This window comes from Triticum urartu, chromosome 7A, assembly GCF_056163025.1.
Source record: "Triticum urartu cultivar PI428250 chromosome 7A, HENAU_Tu73, whole genome shotgun sequence".
Lineage (NCBI taxonomy): Eukaryota > Viridiplantae > Streptophyta > Magnoliopsida > Poales > Poaceae > Triticum > Triticum urartu.
Window position 1 is genome coordinate 138526781 of NC_141879.1, and position 17951 is coordinate 138544731.

Consider the following 17951-nt stretch of genomic DNA (forward strand, 5'->3'; position numbering starts at 1 on the left):
TGAAAGTAAGTACGATTAAGCAAATGTCCATATTGTCAATTATACGTTTAGTAGTAGGGGTGTGTGTACATGGCTCATAACTGTTTATGTGATGACTCGTTTACTAGAATTAATCACAAAATTGCCTATAACTTTCCAACATAACGTGTGTTTTGCTAGTACTCCTACATGCGGCCAGCAAAATATTAACGTGTGTTTTGCTAGTACATGTGGCGAGCAACATATGGTTACAAACTGCATGCAATCCAACATCTCATATAGCTGATTTACGTGCAACATATTAGTACATGATACATGCACGTACACGCTCAAATGCATTCACTAATTAGTAATGCAGCTGGCTAATCACCAACTCGCAGATTAGCACTAGAACAATTTCCCCACGCGGACCGTGGTGCCAATTGGATAGAGAACACATTCTTCCTCTTTACCTAACAAAGATTGATAAAAGCCCCAGCTTTCAGGCCCAGTGATGATAAAGGCACAGCCGACCGACGGTGCCATCCATTTTGGAAAAACTCAACGCCTGACTTTGACGCCTTTTCACCAGTCCCCACTCACCAGACCCATCCGGCCAAGCTTCACCAAACCCCGGCTCCGAGCCCTATTTATAGCCCTCACTTCTGCTCTCCATGAAACCAAGCAACCCTGCGCCATTACAAGACTCACAGATTACATCATTTGCACCGGCTGTACTAGCTTGATCATCACAATATGTCCTCCACCAACAGCTGGACCCACGAGATCGAGTCGGCGGTCACCGCACCGCGCCTCTTCCGCGCTGGCGTCATGGACTGGCACACCCTGGCTCCCAAGCTCGCGCCGCAAATTGTTGCCAGTGCCCACCCCGTTGAGGGAGAAGGCGGTATCGGCAGCGTCAGGCAGTTCAACTTCACCTCAGGTATGCATCACAGACAACTGCAGTCTGGTATACACATGGTAAAAGCATAACACAGAGTTGATCTTGCAGCCATGCCCTTCAACCTCATGAAGGAGAGGCTCGAGTTCATTGACGCAGATAAGTGCGAGTGCAAGTCGACTCTTATCGAGGGCGGTGGCATCGGCACGGCGATCGAGACAGCCACTTCACACATCAAGGTGGAGCCGGCAGCAAACGGTGGGAGCGTAGTGAAGGTGGAATCGACATACAAGCTGCTTCCAGGCGTGGAGGTGAATGATGAGATTACCAAGGCCAAGGATTCCGTCACGGCCATCTTCAAGGCCGCCGAGGCCTACCTCATCGCCAACCCAGACGCCTACAACCAAATCAGTTGAGAGGGATCAAATACGATTATGTTCTCCCTGGTTTGATTTTTGTGTGCTTTCTTCCTGAATAATAAGGCTGCTCCAATCTCCAAGTAGTGATGCGAGAGCACTAAGCAGAGTGTGGACCTGAGAAGTTTAAAAGGTATATTTGTAACTATCAAAGGGAGCTGTTGTTTGATGATGTTGCTGCTTGCTTATGTATATTCCTCATGATTTCGTATGGGAATAAAAGGAAGTATGTTTTTTTTAGCAACATAAAAGGAAGTATGCGAAACACATAAAAGGAAGTGGAAGTTTATGGGCCAAGAAAGTCTTGTGTTTGCTCGAGTGACTATAATGTCTTTTGCTCTTCTCATATACAGGAGGAAATGGTTTGAATGTATATATTATTTTATTTTATTTTTGCCATCACTTTTTTTTGCCAAGTCCCTCTATTAGACCCATTTAGTTTCTCCTCGCAAAAAAGACCCTTTTAGTTTCTTCTGTTGTAGCTTTGTTGACGACTTGTCCTTTCCTCTCGTTATGAGCGATTCAGAAGCCCTATCCGCCGCCTACATCTCCAAGACTCCAACCCTCTTGGTGCTGCCGCCGTAGGGGGGTGGGGGGTGGAGGGTGTTGTTGCCGCGGCCTTCTCCCTCCCTGCCTGCAGCTCTACCTCTCTCTCTCGTGCTCAGGAAGAAGAGGAAGGATAGGAGGAAGAAGAAAGACACAAAGACACAGGTATTTTGGTGGCCTGGCCGCACGAACAGCCGCAGCCTTTTCTTTGTATCTCTCAACACCGGCACGCCACACCAAACCAGCAGCAGTACAGGGAGTATATAACCCAGGCTCGCTCACGCCCACGACGCGGTGTGATCCGCTTGCCCCGGCCCGCTCACACCACGCGCTCTGACGCGCCCAACGCGGCCGGGATAAACCAGACCTTAACTAACACTCCCACACCCATCGCCAACAGCCCTCGACCCTAGCCACTAGCTAGCTACTGTCACGCTACTGCACACATGCGCACCCACGCACGCACACGGGCCATACACTGCACATACACACACGCCACGCTACTGCGTCCCGCACGTCCCGCCCATTCCACGCGTCACCGACGCGCCCGACGAGCACGACGAGTCCGATGGCACCAGTGTGTCCCACCCGTCCCGCGCGCATCCATCGCGCCCGACGAGTCCGACCACACACGCCGTGGCTTATTCCAACACACACTTCCTAAACCACGGCCTAGAGGAGTCCGTCGTCATCGACGTTGGCGCCGGCCAAGAGAGTCTGCTCAGTCGCCGGTTCTTTCCGCAGCCGCGGGGACTCACGCCGGAAGTGCCCGTGCTTCCCGCACTTGTAGCAGCGCCTGCGCCTGTTGCCGCCGCTCCCCGACGCCACGCTGCGCCCATCGTTGTCGTCCCGAGCACCGCCGTGTCGACGCTCCCGTGCTGTCCACTGCGCCGCCGTCATGAGCAGCTGCTCACCCCTGCGCTCGCCGCCATCTTGTCCACGACGCCGAACCCGCTCGTCGAACGCACGCAGCCACCTGAGCGCTTCGTCGAACGCCATCGTCGCCACGTCGTGGAACTGCTCGATGCCGGCGACGACGGCGAAGAGGCGATCCGGCACCGTATCCAGCAACTTCTTGACAAGTGATGCGTCGCCCAGCGTCTCCCCGAGGTTGGCATACCTCGCCGCCATCGCCGCGAGCCTCCCGCCATACACTTCGAGCTCCTCGCCGTCCGCCATCTTCATCCGGTCGAATTCGCCGCGCAGCGTCCCCAGCCTCGCCGCGCGGACCCGATCGGCGCCGACGAACCTCACCATCAGGAAGTCCCATACCTCCCTGGCGGTGAGCTCCGTCGACACCTGCAGCAGCACATCCTCCGGCAACGCCCCGAGAAGCAACGCGCGTGCCATCTTGTCCTTCCGCGCGTTCACCGCCACGTCGCCCGGCGCCACCGCCTCCCATACGGTGTGGGCGTCGAGGATCGCCTGCGCCTTGATGGCCCAGACCGTATAGTTGTCCGCGGTCAGCATCGGCATCGCCATCGTCGCCGATCCGCCCGTGCCGCCGCCGTGTGGGACGAGCGCCATGGTCGCCGGTGATCACCCGAACCGAAGCTCTGTATACCAATTGTTGTTGCCGCGGCCTTCTCCCTCCCTCCCTGCAGCTCTACCTCTCTCTCTCGTGCTCAGGAAGAAGAGGAAGGATAGGAGGAAGAAGAAGGACACAAAGACACAGGTATTTTGATGGCCTGGCCGCACGAACAGCCGCAGCCTTTTCTTTGTATTTCTCAACACCGGCACGCCACACCAAACCAGCAGCAGTACAGGGAGTATATAACCCAGGCTCGCTCACGCCCACGACGCGGTGTGATCCGCTTGCCCCGGCCCGCTCACACCACGCGCTCTGACGCGCCCAACGCGGCCGGGATAAACCAGATCTTAACTAACACTCCCACACCCATCGCCAACAGCCCTCGACCCGAGCCACTAGCTAGCTACTGTCACGCTACTGCACACATGCGCACCCACGCACGCACACGGGCCATACACTGCACATACACACACGCCATGCTACTGCGTCCCGCACGTTCCGCCCATCCCGCGCGTCACCGACGCGCCCGACACGCCTGACGAGTCCGATGGCACCAGTGTGTCCCACCCGTCCCGTGCGCATCCGTCGCGCCCGACGAGTCCGACCACACACGCCGTGGCTTATTCCAACAGAGGGTCTGTTCACCTGGGAGTTTCAGGCGATGTGGATTGATAGTTGTAGCGGATCAGAGCAGGTGGCAACTGGAGATGTGCGGTCAGGCGACGGTGGTTCTTGACCTATGGTGCTGAACAACAATGTTGCATGTGCCAACGACGTCCGGAGGTCCCCCAAGACAGGGTCCTAGATGGCGGCGGACTGACTTTTGGCTCGACATCGGCGTGAAACAACATTGGACTCTTGGTTTAGACTGGGTTTATGGAGTCTTTGTGTGTTGGTCGGGGCAGCGAGGAGACACGGCGACGTTGCTACAATTCAAGAATAATGTCTCCCTGTCATATCCCTGCACTTAGTGTCGGTGGAGGGCATGTGAAGGTGAGCCTTCGATAAATCTTTGTGGAACTGAGCGGCTTTGGTCTCCAGTGGGTTTCATCTATATATATTCGGTCGGTGTTATTGGTCTTTGGAGTTTCTATAGGCTCTTTTCAGCGTTTTCATCCCCGACACGGCTATTTGTCATGCGGATCATGGTCGGCATTGTTTTTTGATCTGCATTGATGACTTCTCGATCACTACTTCTAAGAGCTCCTTGGTTTTAAAAAGTTTGCTCCACCGAGTTGGAGACGCAAAGGCGGCATTGAGCTTTGCTCATGGTCGCCGCCGGTGGATGTAGGAGAAAGAAGATTTCAGCACCCCTAAGGATTTGGATGTGATTTTTTTATAAAGGTGTGTTTGTAAGGACTTGTGATACTTAATATATGTCTTTAGTCTTTTCAGGAAAAAAGTGTCAAGCTGTTAGCGCTCGGCCAAGCCTCAAGTTTCTCTTCAGAAATTGGGGCCTAGAGATTTATTGTTCTCGTATCCCATTTTTTTCAAATTGGGACGTGCAACTTAGTGTAGTGTTGGGTTTTCCGCGAACAGAAAGGGATGAAGTAGTATAGTAGCAAATATTTATTTTCTCAGTTAAGAACCAAGGTTTATCGAATCAATAGGAGCACCACACAAACAAGATAGACGGCACCTACACACACACAAAGCAAAATGCTTGCACCCAACGAAGGTAAGAGGATTGTCAATCCTCTTGTTCTCGCCAATTGTAAGGATTAAATCTGATAGTAATAACATAATAAAAATATTGGATAGCAGGACACTCAATGCAACTGGCCCTATACTTATGGCCTTCAAAACTCATCTCATAGAATAAATGTACTGGAGGTGGGTGTAGCATGTGGTGGGCATAACGGCCATGGCCGTCCTCATCTCATAGAATAAATGTATTGGAGGTGGGTGTAGCACGTCGTGGGCATAACGGCCATGGCCGTCATTGTTGGTGAAGCCAAAGTAAATCCACCCTTCTGTTAAGGACATATCAAAGCTTTTTGCCATGAGCCAAAAAGTAATTCGGTCCTCGTCGCTCGCAAATTAAGCCTGAAGCATCTAGCTTTCCCGAGCAGGACAAAAACACTAAGCGATCCACACCTAAGAACGAAGCAATATCCCTCCCGCCGGCAAGGCCGGGGTCGACCGTGCCTCCATGGCCCTAAAGGCCACATGGGACGAGGAAACCGACGGTGGCGCCAACGGGAGGTAGGAAAAGCTAATCACATGTGCGCCCGAGTCATGAGATGAAGCGGTAGATTCTTAGGCCTACTCAGTGAGCCTTTTATTTACTAGTTTTTAAATGAATTTAGGGACTAGTCACCTTTTTATTGATGCTCAATTAGATCTTTGGTTGCGAACGACAAACTCTTATCCGTCTTCAAAGTTAATGGACATAAAGACAAGCACCAAACAGTGTGCCGACATCTCAAATGCAACCCATCTAAGGGCATCTCCAGCAGCAAACATCAAACAAACTCCTCCATTTGTCCGTTGTCGGGGGTTGGGTGCGACATATGCCAAAAGATGGCTTATCATGGTGGGAGCAAGTAGAACGTCGCCGGTTCTGGAAACGGGATAAGGCGAAGGCATGCACGCCGGCGAATCTTACCCAGCTTCGGGGCTCTCCGTGAAGATAATACCCCTACTGCTGCTCCGCGGGGTCTCCGCATGATCACTATGGCAAAGTGTGTACACGGTTGCTCCTTGAGCTGTTTCCTGGAGGTAGAAGGCAAGGCTAGCTCTCTCCTTCCTATATGATCTGGTCTAGTGCTAATGGATTCCAACCCTTTGCATGGGTGCCCCGGGGGGTTTATATAGGCTTACCCCCCAGGGGTACAATGGTAATCCGGCTGGACGTGGGCCCAGCCGTCATTCTCTCTGGCCGCCGTCTTATCCGCCGACTCCTGGGGCCAGTCGACTGGTGGGCCCCGCGGACTGGCTCGGTACGAAGCCGACAGGCCGCGTCCGCCGCGGGCAGGTCTTGCCAGCTGTAGATTACTGTAGCCGTGCCTCTAATGACGCGGGCTCGGTCATGGGGTCGTGGCGACACCTCCGACGTCTGGCGGGCGATCATTGTGTCCACTCTCTGTCGCGTCTGGTTAATGGCGTGTGGGACCCGTGGGAAGGGCCGGCCAACTCCTGGGGCCGACTCCCAACTGGGCCGATTGGTGGCGCTCTCGCCGCCTTCCGTACGCCCGCCGACTGGTGGGACCCGTCTTCCCTTGGGTCGTACCGGTAGGCCGTCGTGGGCACAGGACTCCGCCCACTGGGGCTGACGTCGGGGCCGGCATGGCAACAGTGTCGCGCCGGGCGGAGATCTCCACGGGTACGGCGTACTGTGGCCACGCCTGCCCTTGGAAAAGGGTGGGAGTGGACCTTACTGTGGCCACTCCCCGTCCCGTCCCTCTTCATGAGGGCATGGGGTTGTTGGCGTCGCGGGCCGACTCCCCATGGCCGGCTTCTCTGGAAGTCGCCAGTCAGGAGTCGGCTCATCCTGAAGTCGTCCTCGGGACTCGGCCGCGAGTGGGCAGTAGGCTGCCTCGCAGCCGACTCTCAGAAGGCGGCTCTTCGTCCTGGGGTCTTGAGGGGTGCAGCCTGCCCCAATGTCTTGAAAGGTTCTGGGCCTGGGTTAGCCTACCCGTGGCCCATTACTCCGACACTAGTCCCCGAAGCTGGTGAGGCACCGATGGCGATATGTCGAGGAGCCTCAATAGTTTCTTCTTTCCGGCGGTTGGATCTGGGCCTCGCTAGCCGTCTTCTGTCAAGCCGACTAGTTGGAGCCGGACTTGCTTAAGGCCGACTTGCCCCTAAAAAAGTTTGAACGTCGCGGCGGAGTCCAGGCGGCGTGCCTGATAAGCCTCCGGGTTGCCGCCCGTTGTGGACCCGTCGCGAGGCGCCACGTGGCTGAGCTAGTCTGCCCACCCACACGCGCGACGGGATAGGCCTACAGGCGGGGCCCGCCACTACCGCGCCTCGGCATGTGAACGGATCCGTTGTGGCCGTGCGGACGGTTGGGGTTCCCGCGCGGTTATTGCACGCAGTAACTTCGTGTGGTAAATCGTGGGGGTCGTGGGGTCCTGGGCGCAGTTAATCCCACGACTGCCCCCTCGGCTTCTCAGCCCACGAGCCTACAAGTAGGCGAGGGGAGGGGGGCAGCGAAGCACGCGCGCCCATCTTCCCTACTCCCTTTCGCTCCTTCTTGCTTCTTCTTCCTCTCGCCACTGCTGCTCCGAACCACGCCGCGCCCGCAGCGATGAGCTCTTCCTCCGCCGCCACGCCTCCTACTGTGCACTCCGGAGTGTGGGACGGCTCCGAGGTCGACGACGACGACGTTGAGATCCTCCGCAAGACACGTCGGCTGCCCGGCAGGGGCTTAGTGCGGGTCCGCCTCGCGCCGGAGGGGGAAATATCACCGGCGCCGGAGGAGGGCGAGCGGGTCATATTCCGCTTGCACCTTATGCGCGGCCTGGGGCTGCCGGCGAGCGGCTTCTTCCGCTCCTTCTTGTAGTTCCACGGGCTCCAGCCGCACCACCTTACTCCGAACACGGTGGTGCTGCTGGCTGCCTTCGCCACCCTGTGCGAAGGCTTCCTCGCCGTTCTCCCCAGCATCGAGCTCTGGGGTGAGTTCTTCCAGTCCAAGCTTGGCACACACGTCGCCGGCGTGCCGGCTCAGTGCGGTGCGTTTATCGCGATGTGGAGATCAGTGACTGACAATCCGTTTCCCACAATCGCGCTGATTAAGTCGGTGAAGATGTGGCAGCGGTCCTACTTTTATGTGAAGAACGTCACCCCAGAAGGCGACTGGGTCAACCTGCCGGCTTACGAAGCCGGCGCGCCGGCTGGAAGGCTCCCCAGCTGGTCACACCGAGCCAGGACGTTGTCTCCTGCTGGTGCCGCCGCCATCGCGCGACTCCGAGTGCTGACGCAGTCGGAGGGCTTGACCGGGGCCGACTTGCTGGCCGCCTTCGTGGCGCGCCGAGTCCTCCCACTCCAAGGCCGACCTCACCTGATCTGCCAGATGAGCGGTCATCGGGACCCGAGTCGGATGTGCTCCAAGGACATGCCTCACGCGGAGGTGGCGGACATGGTGAACTACATCGCTAACTGCGGTCTCTCGGTGGATTGGCGGTTCGGCAAGGAGCCGTACTCACGCGCCAACCCCCTGCCTATTGTAAGTCGTCTTCCTTCTTCTTCTGTTTCTTTTGTTGCCGAGTCCGACTTGTCCAGTCTGACCGTTTTTGTTTTGAATCAGAACCCTCTCGTCCCTCCTTCGGTCGGCACCATGGGGCCGGCTCGTCAGTTTGTCCCCGATCGGGCGGAGAGCGACATCGACGATCCTGACTTGGGGGCAGCGGCCATGGAGGCCGACGCCGAGGGAGGAGGAGGAGAAGCAGGCGGCTCCAGGCCTACGACCACTTTCGCCGACTGGCCTGACGATGATGCCGAGGGAGAAGTCGCCCTACGTCATCAACCAAAGGTTGGCCAGCCAAGCGCGAGTTCCTCTGCCGCCTTGGACGCTCAAGGCAGCGCGAAGAAGTGCCGGGCTAGGCCGAGTACACTTGGTGGCCGGTCGAAGAGATTTAAGGGAGCGGCCGCCGCGACCAAGCGGGAAGAGGCGGCCGCGAAGGCCAACCGCTTCCGCAAGGAAGTGAAGAAGCCGCCGCTGTTCTCTGCGTAAGCGCCTCCGTCCTTCATCTTTATTTTCTCTTTGTTGATATTGTCTGAGTCTTTCATATGCTTCCCTCACTTCAGGGCTCCCCTCACTCTTGAGAGGGTTGCCGCCGCCTCCGTTATGGGGTCGGCAGGGACTTCTGCCTCCACTCGATGGATTGACCCCGCCGCCGACCTCTGGGAGGTCGGCGATGGAGCGGAACGCGCAGGAGAAGCGCGAGGAGGAAGAGGCCGCCCGCCTGAAGAAAGCGGAGGCCGATAACTCGAGACATAGGCAAAGCTTGTTTGCTCCCTAGTCATCGAAACACACATCAATTCCATCACAACTAGACGTAGGCTTTTACCTTCATCGAAGGGGCCGAACTAGTATAAACTCCCTTGCGTCCTTGTGTCCGCTTTAACCCCTTCAAGCTAACCAGTCGCGATGGCTCCATGACTAAGTCCTTTCTCTAGGACATCTGCCGTGACAAAACCACGACAGTTGGCGCCCACCGTGGGGCTATCGCATGATGGTTTCCGGTTCTTGGAGGGCCGCTTTGAAGGACTCGAGGGCTACGCTGTAGGCCGGATGACTAAGGGTCGTCACGGCAAACTCTACATCGACGACGCAGGCTGGGGCCCCGAGGCCGGTTTAATTGAGTACGGGTACCGGGTCCCCTTTGGTAGCATTCACGTTTTCATTGGCAAGATCGGTGAACCGGGCCCTGAGCCGGACATCTGCACCGACCTCGTCGAGACGGCTCAGCGTGCGCGATCCGCCCGGGTTAAACCGGCCATGAAGCGTGCCTTCGTGGGAATGATCCATGGAGGGAGTTATGAGGACGGATCAGAGCTTCGCGGGGCAACTGCCGTTCGTTCAGGTGACGAATCTTCGACCGGAGAAACCGAATCTCTTTATCAGCTACAAGATGGCCAGATTGAGAGCTGTTCCGATGGCGACAGTATTCCGGACCCCTCTGATCTGCCTAACCGGGTTGGAATATTCATGACTGGAACACAAGCAGCGCTTCACTCTTCGACAGCCGCGGCAGCGATCTCCGGTTCAGCAGCGGCAATGGCTGCCGGGGCAGGAGGCCCTGTGCGCCCGCCGGCTCAGGTTCTATCAGAACTATTTGATGCGTTGGCTGTGCTTATGGCAAAAGTTAATCCGCCAGATCAGGACGCTCATAACACGGAGATTGCAAAGGTAAAGGAACAAATCACCCAGGCCAAGAAGGATCTGGCGGCTGAGGACACCAGGATGGTCGCAGAGCGGGCCGCTTTAGACGCACAGACCTACAGGCTTATGTTGGACCAGAGCGCGTCGCATGAAGTCATGAGGAGGAATCACCAGTCCCGCTTACCTCCGGTTTTCGAGGCCAGAGACCTTTTCAACACTCCAGGACCAAGAGCCAGCAATCTGCTGGAGGGGAACCGGGCAGAAGCCCCTGGGACCGGTGCACCGGTTCAGCCCCGTCAGATGGACCCACCTCGTCAAAACGCCGTTATACCTCAGGATGCTTTAACACCTCCGGGTCACTACTCCAATCCAATGGACAATCTTGTTGCCGCTACTGCACGGCTGGAGGCCATTCCAGTTGAAGGTGACTCGCCGCAGGCAGTAGAGACGTGACGGGTCAAGGAACTTCTGAGGATAGCTTTGGCCCAACAGGAGGCGTACTCGTACAGCCGCGACCGGATCCACTCGACCCCCCGTCCAAGCCGGAGTTATAGCAGACATATGAATGAACCGGTATTGTCAAGTAATGAACGACGTGGGGCACCCCGTGGCAACAACCCGACGGGTGGTGCTGATGACGCTCAGGAAGTGGTGAACCGGGCCCGAGCGTGCAGGGAGGTCGAGTTAGCCGCACAACATCAGGCTCGGCAGCTCACGCCGGCTCGTCCAACCATTTCGATCGAACCTGGTGTTACTTCTAGTTCTTTGGGGGTGCCTTGCCTCGTCCCCGCTTTACGCAACGTGCGCCTGCCCAAGGATTTCAAAGGCCCACGCAAGGTACCAAATTACACGGCGGATCGACCTCCAGAGACATGGGTAGAGAGCTATGAGATGGCCATGGAGATGCTTGATGTGGATGACACGACGTGTGCGAAATACTTCACCATGATGCTTGAAGGAATGGCCCATACTTGGTTAAAAAGCTTGCCAGCTAATTCTATCAGTTCATGGGCCCAATTACGAGCCCGGTTTATCAACAATTTCAAGGATACCTGTAAACAGCCTATGTCGATAGTGGACTTAGCTGCATGCGTCCAGGAGGAAGGAGAATCAACGACTCATTGGGTGCGCCGGGTTTCACAAGTGTTGCACTCCTCAGACCGCATCAACGCTGACACCGCAGTATTAACCCTAGAAGGCAACTGCCGGTTTGGGCCCCTGAAGTTGAAATTGGGACGGATGAAGCGTCATTGCACCGACATGGGGACCCTCATGGCTGCTTTGGTAAAATATGCTGATTCTGATAGTACCAAGGATCCCGAATCTGATGATGACAAGACAGGGAAGGGGAAGAAGAACAACAACGCCAAGGGTCAGCAGCATCACTGGGTAGGCAATGGCGGAGGAGGCAAGCGTAAAGCGGATGGTAACATGGATTTTTTGGCTAATACCAACGCACAGGACAATGGTCAGCGGCACAAGGGTAGGCCGAAAAATCGTAGTGGAGCACCCAACCCTAACCCAAACCGCCTGAACTATCTGCTAAGTCAGCCCTGTCCAAGACATGGGACGAAGGAGGAGCCAGCAAACCACCTTTGGAAGGATTGCTTTATTATGCAGGAGTTCAAGAATTCTAATAATTTACGGTATGATCACGGATCTGGCGGTGGCTCAGGGTCCGGGCCAGGTTACGGTGGAGGAAGTTCCGGTTCAGGATTTAATGGTAATCCGGGCGGACATAATGGTCAAAATGGTCAGAACAACTAGGGTGGTTACAACCAACAGCAGCAACAGTCAGGTTACCAGAGCAACCCAAAATAGTTGAGTAGTGGGCAGTACCATGTCTTTACAACCAGCTTGGACAAGCGAGACCGGAAGGTTCAGAGACATGCAGTCAACTCTGTTGAACCGGCCACACCCCGTTATCTACGTTGGTCCGAACAACCAATCATATGGAGCAGAGAGGATCACCCACCCCAGGTCGATAATCCAGGTCAGTTGGCTCTGGTGGTGGCGCCTCAGGTGGGAGGTTATAAGTTCACCAAGGTGCTCATGGATGGAGGGAGCAGCATTAACATCCTGTACTATGAAACCTTCCGTCGTATGGGACTAACAGATAAGAATCTCAAACCATCCAATACAGTATTCCACGGTGTAATGCCTGGCAGATCAGCATATCCCGTTGGTAAGATAGCTCTTGAAGTGGCCTTTGGGGATGATCATGATTCCAGGTCGGAGACATTGACGTTTGAAGTGGTGAAAATCCAAAGTCCATATCATGCCCTTTTGGGCGACCGGCATATGCCAAGTTTATGGCTCGGCCCTGTTATGTGTATTTGCAGCTCAAGATGCCGGGTCACAAGGGGATAATAACGGTTCACGGAAGCCGCAAAATCGCTTTGGAATGCGAGGAAGGAGATGCGGCTTATGCAGAGTCAGTTTGTGCCACCGAGGAGTTGAAGTACTATAAAGACAATGTTGATCCGGCGGACATGACTCCATTGAAGAAGCCAACTACGGAGCATGATCTGGCCCTGAAGTTCAAATCGGCAGCAGAAACTTGGCGATTCGTCCAAGCAGTTCAGCATCAGTGCCAACTTGGATCCAAAATAGGAAAGCGCGCTCATCGAGTTCATCCGTGAGAATCGGGACATTTTTGCATGGAAGCCCTCTGACATGCCAGGTGTACCGAGGAAACTCGCTGAGCACACCCTTAACGTGGATCCTAAATATAAACCGGTGAAATAGTTCCTCCGCCGGTTTAACGAAGAAAGACGCAAGGCGATTGGAGAAGAGGTAGCCAGGCTCTTAGCAGCTGGTTTTATTGTTGAAGTATTTCACCCTGAGTGGCTTGCCAATCCAGTGCTAGTCCTTAAGAAAAATGGCACCTGGCGCATGTGTGTGGATTGCACAAATCTTAATAAGGCTTGTCCAGCAGATCCTTTTGCCCTCCCCCGTATTGATCAAATCATTGATGCTACGGCGGGCTGTGAGCATTTAAGTTTTTTGGATGCATATTCTGGCTATCATCAGATCAAAATGGCAGTTAAGGACCAGGAGAAGACAGCATTCATAACTCCCTTTGGAGCCTTCTGCTATGTGTCTGTGCCCTTTGGGCTCAAAAGTGCCCAGGCAACTTATCAACGGTGTGTACAGAATTGTCTTCACAAGCAGATTGGCCGTAATGTACATGCTTATGTGGATGATATCGTGGTTAAATCCAGGGAGAAGGAGACTCTGGTTGACGATTTGAAGGAAACCTTTGATAACCTAAGGACGTACAAGATGATGCTTAATCCGTACAAGTGTGTCTTTGGTGTACCGGTGGGCAAGTTATTGGGTTTTCTGGTGTCCAATAGGGGAATTGAGGCTAATCCGGAGAAGATCACAGCCATCACCTCCCTGGCTAAACCGAAGTGTATCAATGATGTTCAACGCCTGGCAGGCCGGATTGCCGCGTTAAGCCGGTTTATCAGCCGCCTTGGTGAGAAGGCGATCCCTTTGTATCAGATGTTGAAGAAGACGGATCAGTTCGTCTAGAGTTCTGCTGCTGATGAAGCATTTGAGGACTTAAAGCGGCAATTGGCCAATCCGCCTGTGCTCGTCGCTCCCATTGACAAGGAGCCGTTACTGCTATATGTTGCTGCTAATGCTCGTGCGGTCAGCGTGGCTATTGTGGTGGAGCGAAAGGAGGCAGGTAAGGAGCATCCGGCTCAACGTCCGGTCTATTATATCAGCTAGGTACTCATTGAGTCCAAGCAAAGGTATCCGCATTGGCAGAAGCTGGTGTACGGAGTTTTTGTGGCAAGCCGGAAGCTTAAGCAATATTTCCTAGGGCACCCGATTACGGTGGTCAGTTCTTCTCCTTTGGGAGATATCATCCAGAACCGGGAAGCAACTGGCCGGATTGCAAAGTGGGCTATAGAGCTGGGGCCGTACGGTTTGAAATATGTGCCTCGGACAGTGGTTAAGTATCAAGCACTTGTTGATTTCATCAATGATTGGATGGAAATGCAAGCACCTGAAGAAAAGCCGGATCATACGTATTGGACCATCCATTTTGATGGATCCAGGCAGTTGGAAGGCTCGGGGGCTGGAGTCGTACTAACTTCTTCACGAGGTGATAAGTTTTGTTATGTTCTCCGTTTAATGTTCCCTTGTACTAACAATGCAGCCGAGTATGAAGCCTTACTCCATAGTCTCCGGATGGCTAAGGAGATGAATCTAAGTCGAGTTAAGTGCTTCGGTGACTCGGACCTTGTGGCTCAGCAAGTGTCTGGCACTTGGGACTCCAAGGACCCACTCATGGCAGCATATCATCATGAGGTGGATATTGTTGTAGGTTATTTCAAAGGCTATCAGGTGGACCATGTGGACCGGCAGAAAAATGAAGCAGCGGACGCTTTAAGCCGGCTGGGCTCTCAGTGCAAACCGGTCCCGCCCAATGTTTTCCTGGATGTGCTGCACAACCCGTCGGTGAAGATCCCTGGTGAAGAGGATTTGGCTATTCCTGATCCGGAGGCTCAATTGGTGGCAGTTCTTCATGTTATTCCGGATTGGACGCTTCCTTACCTGGCGTACAAGAACCGGGGTGAGTTGCCAGAAGATGAGATTCTGGCCCGGCAGATAATCTGGCGATCCAAATCCATGGCTGTCATCAACGGTGAGTTGCATCATTGCAGCGTATCAGGAGCTTTTCAACGTTGCGTGTCTCCTGAAGAAGGCTGTGAAATTTTGCGTGAGATCCACGAAGGAGATTGTGGTCACCACGCTAGTTCAAAGTCTCTGGTGGCTAAAGCGTTTCGCCATGGTTTCTATTGGTTAACTGCTCATGCTGATGCGAAGGATCTGGTCAGACGATGTGATGGTTGCCAAAGGTTTTCAAGACGTGCTCATGTACCGGATCAAGAATTGAAGATGATTCCAATTACTTGGCCGTTTGCGACTTGGAGGCTGGATATGGTTGGGACTTTCAAAAGGTCCAAAGATAAGAAGACCCACCTCCTGGTGGCGGTGGACAAGTTTACAAAGTGGGTGGAGGCAGAACCTGTTAGCAAGTGTGATGCGGCCACGACGGTTCAGTTCATCAAAAAGGTGATTTTCCGGTTTGGCTTTCCGCACAGTATTATCACAGATAATGGTACCAATTTGTCCAAAGGTGCTATGAAGGAGTTCTACGAACGGGAGCACATCCGTCTCGACGTTTCATCAGTGGCACATCCACAGTCCAATGGTCAAGCAGAAAGAGCTAATCAAGAGATCTTGAGAGGCATCAAGCCCCGGCTCATGGTTCCTTTGCAGAGAATGCTGGGTTGTTGGGTAGAAGAATTACCATCTGTGCTATGGAGCATCAATACAACACCCAACAAATCAACAGGATACACACCGTTCTTCATGGTTTATGGAGCGGAGGCGGTTCTCCCCAGTGACATCCGTCATGATTCACCTCGTGTCACGGCTTATGTTGAAGCGGACAATGAGACAGCACGGCAAGATGCTTTGGACCGGTTGGATGAAGAGCGTGACATCGCAGCCGCCCGATCAGCGATTTACCAGCAGGATCTTCGTCGTTATCACAGTCGCCGGGTCAGAACCAGAGCCTTTCAGGAAGGAGATTTGGTGCTTCGGCTCATCCAAGATCAGACTGATATGCACAAGCTATCCCCACCTTGGGAGGGGCCTTTCGTGGTCAGCAAGAATCTGCACAATGGGTCGTACTATCTGATCGATATTCGAGAGCATAAGGACTCACGTACATCAGAGGAGGAGACTAACAGGCCGTGGAATATAGCTCATCTTCGGCCTTACTATACCTGAGCCATTGGCTATACTTATGTACATATTACGATAATGTATATATTCTGAGTAAATATAATAAACCGGAACCTCAGCTAAAGCGGGGTATCTGTTCTTTTACATCATGTGAGGTTACACGGAGTTGCTCTAAAGCGGCCTCCGGTTTACCCCTTGAGTTCGCTTTGCTAAAAGCATCATGTTATATCACTTGGAGGATTGGTCGTGTCCGAACCAATACCATGCCTCTTGATAGGCGAAAGCCACCAGATCACTTGGGGACTTGGTCATGTCTGAACCAGTCATGCCTCTTGGTTGGCCTAAGGCCACAGAATCACTTGGGGGCTTGGTCGAACCCGAACCATGACCACGCCATTTGGTCGGCATAAATGCCACAAGAATCACTTGGGGACCTGGCTAACTAGAACCATAGTTACACCTAACGGGAGCTTGGTCGTGTTGGGCCATGGTAACACCATTTGATCAGTTTAAATAAATCTATTTTGGCAAACCTTTTTGTCGTTGCTTTTGCTTCATACTTTTCTTTGAAGGTTTTTTTTGCTTTTTATTGTGTTCTTTAAACCGACAAAGTTTTTTAACCAATCAATTGACGGAACATAGTTCACGTTAATCCGGAGACTATTTGTCCGGTTTGATCCTTGTTGATAACATCCTCTTATGGAGTAACACGGTGTTTATTATAACCCGGCACGGTTTACATGGTAACCAGTGTCATATACATATACAGGAGTTGTTATTTCCTCCAACGATGTGGGTTTGCAAAACTCCGCTTCAAGGTTGGCCAAGCCAACTTCACACTCAACGGTGGCAGGTATTATGTATCTCAAATTTTTTTGATCATATACTTAAAATTTTGTTTTGGATGTTTTGACTTTATATATACAGACATCATATTCCGCCTGACGGTACAACCGTGGTGGCACTTAACGAATTTCTTATTTCAGAAAGTATTTTGGAAAAGTTCATTACCACAGGAAGAACAAGTTATGCGCGAAGGCATATCAACATCAAAAACATCAGCTAGCCTATTACAAGGCAACATGGTGCCCATAATAACATAATTGTTTTTCACAAAGGAGAGACAGTTTTAAAACCAGCTTCTGGTTTAAGCTTGGCCACCAGCCTGGCCTGATGGTTGTGGATCATCCTACGCCGCTTCAGCTTCCGTTTCTCTACCCAGTGGCTGGAAATCCACAGTTGTCCAGTCGATTCCCATTAATGCTTGAAAAACAGCCTCGTCATGGATTAGCGAAGACGGGTCAATATCGGGAGCGTAAGTATGCTTACGGATTGGAGGGATCAGGTTTTCTGATTCATGGATTGGTGCAGCTATTCGCTTGTTCTGGCTGTCATATTGGGCTTGATAATGAGACAAATCTGCTTCCTCAGCCAGTTGACGAGCTAGCGGACGTACCTCCCGGTTTATGGCTCGCAAATCCGCTTCACCAAATTCTGACCCGTCTTCCTTCAAGCTGGGATAACCCTGAGCCGTTTCAATAGGATCAAAATCCAGCACCCAGGCTTTTGCCCGGATTAAAGCATTGATTGCACCGGTTCGAGCAGCAAATTTCTTCAGCTCTTCAACCCGGGCAGGAAGCACTGACAGTTTCATTAGAGTATCTTGAATCAAACTGGGCGCCGGTTTGTTATGAGACGCGGTACACATGATCCGCTGGGCACCAGTATACAACTGTTCAACCAAGGTATAGGCGGCCTTCAATTTCTTCCACACATCTGACCCCAAGTGACCAATGCGTGTCCTTGAAATACCATAAAGGGTTAATAAACCGGCGACTCTGTAAGAAGGCAGAACCAATTCAGAAGACAAGCTGGCTTACCAAAGATAGCAGTGGTCATGGCATGAACGTGCCGCTTTATGCCGGTTAGTTCATCCGTCACTGGTTTCAGTGCAGCCTCGACATCCTCTGCTCGTTTGATCAAAGCGGACTTTTCAGT

General features: G+C 53.2%; 2 protein-coding genes across 2 annotated transcripts; one reads left to right on the top strand and one right to left on the bottom strand.

Moving 5' to 3' along the window:
- The first annotated feature begins 627 nt into the window (after positions 1-627).
- LOC125521162 (pathogenesis-related protein 1) lies at positions 628-1515 on the top strand. The gene is made up of 2 exons (XM_048686208.2): positions 628-901; positions 971-1515. Exons 1-2 carry the CDS (start codon positions 715-717, stop codon positions 1273-1275), a joined length of 492 nt encoding a protein of 163 aa, XP_048542165.1. The 5' UTR covers positions 628-714; the 3' UTR covers positions 1276-1515.
- A 134-nt stretch (positions 1516-1649) lies between these two features.
- Positions 1650-3686, bottom strand: LOC147958588 (uncharacterized). The gene has a single exon (XM_087534912.1). It carries the CDS (start codon positions 3346-3348, stop codon positions 2494-2496), a length of 855 nt encoding a protein of 284 aa, XP_087391038.1. The 5' UTR covers positions 3349-3686; the 3' UTR covers positions 1650-2493.
- Between the last annotated feature and the right edge of the window lie 14265 nt (positions 3687-17951).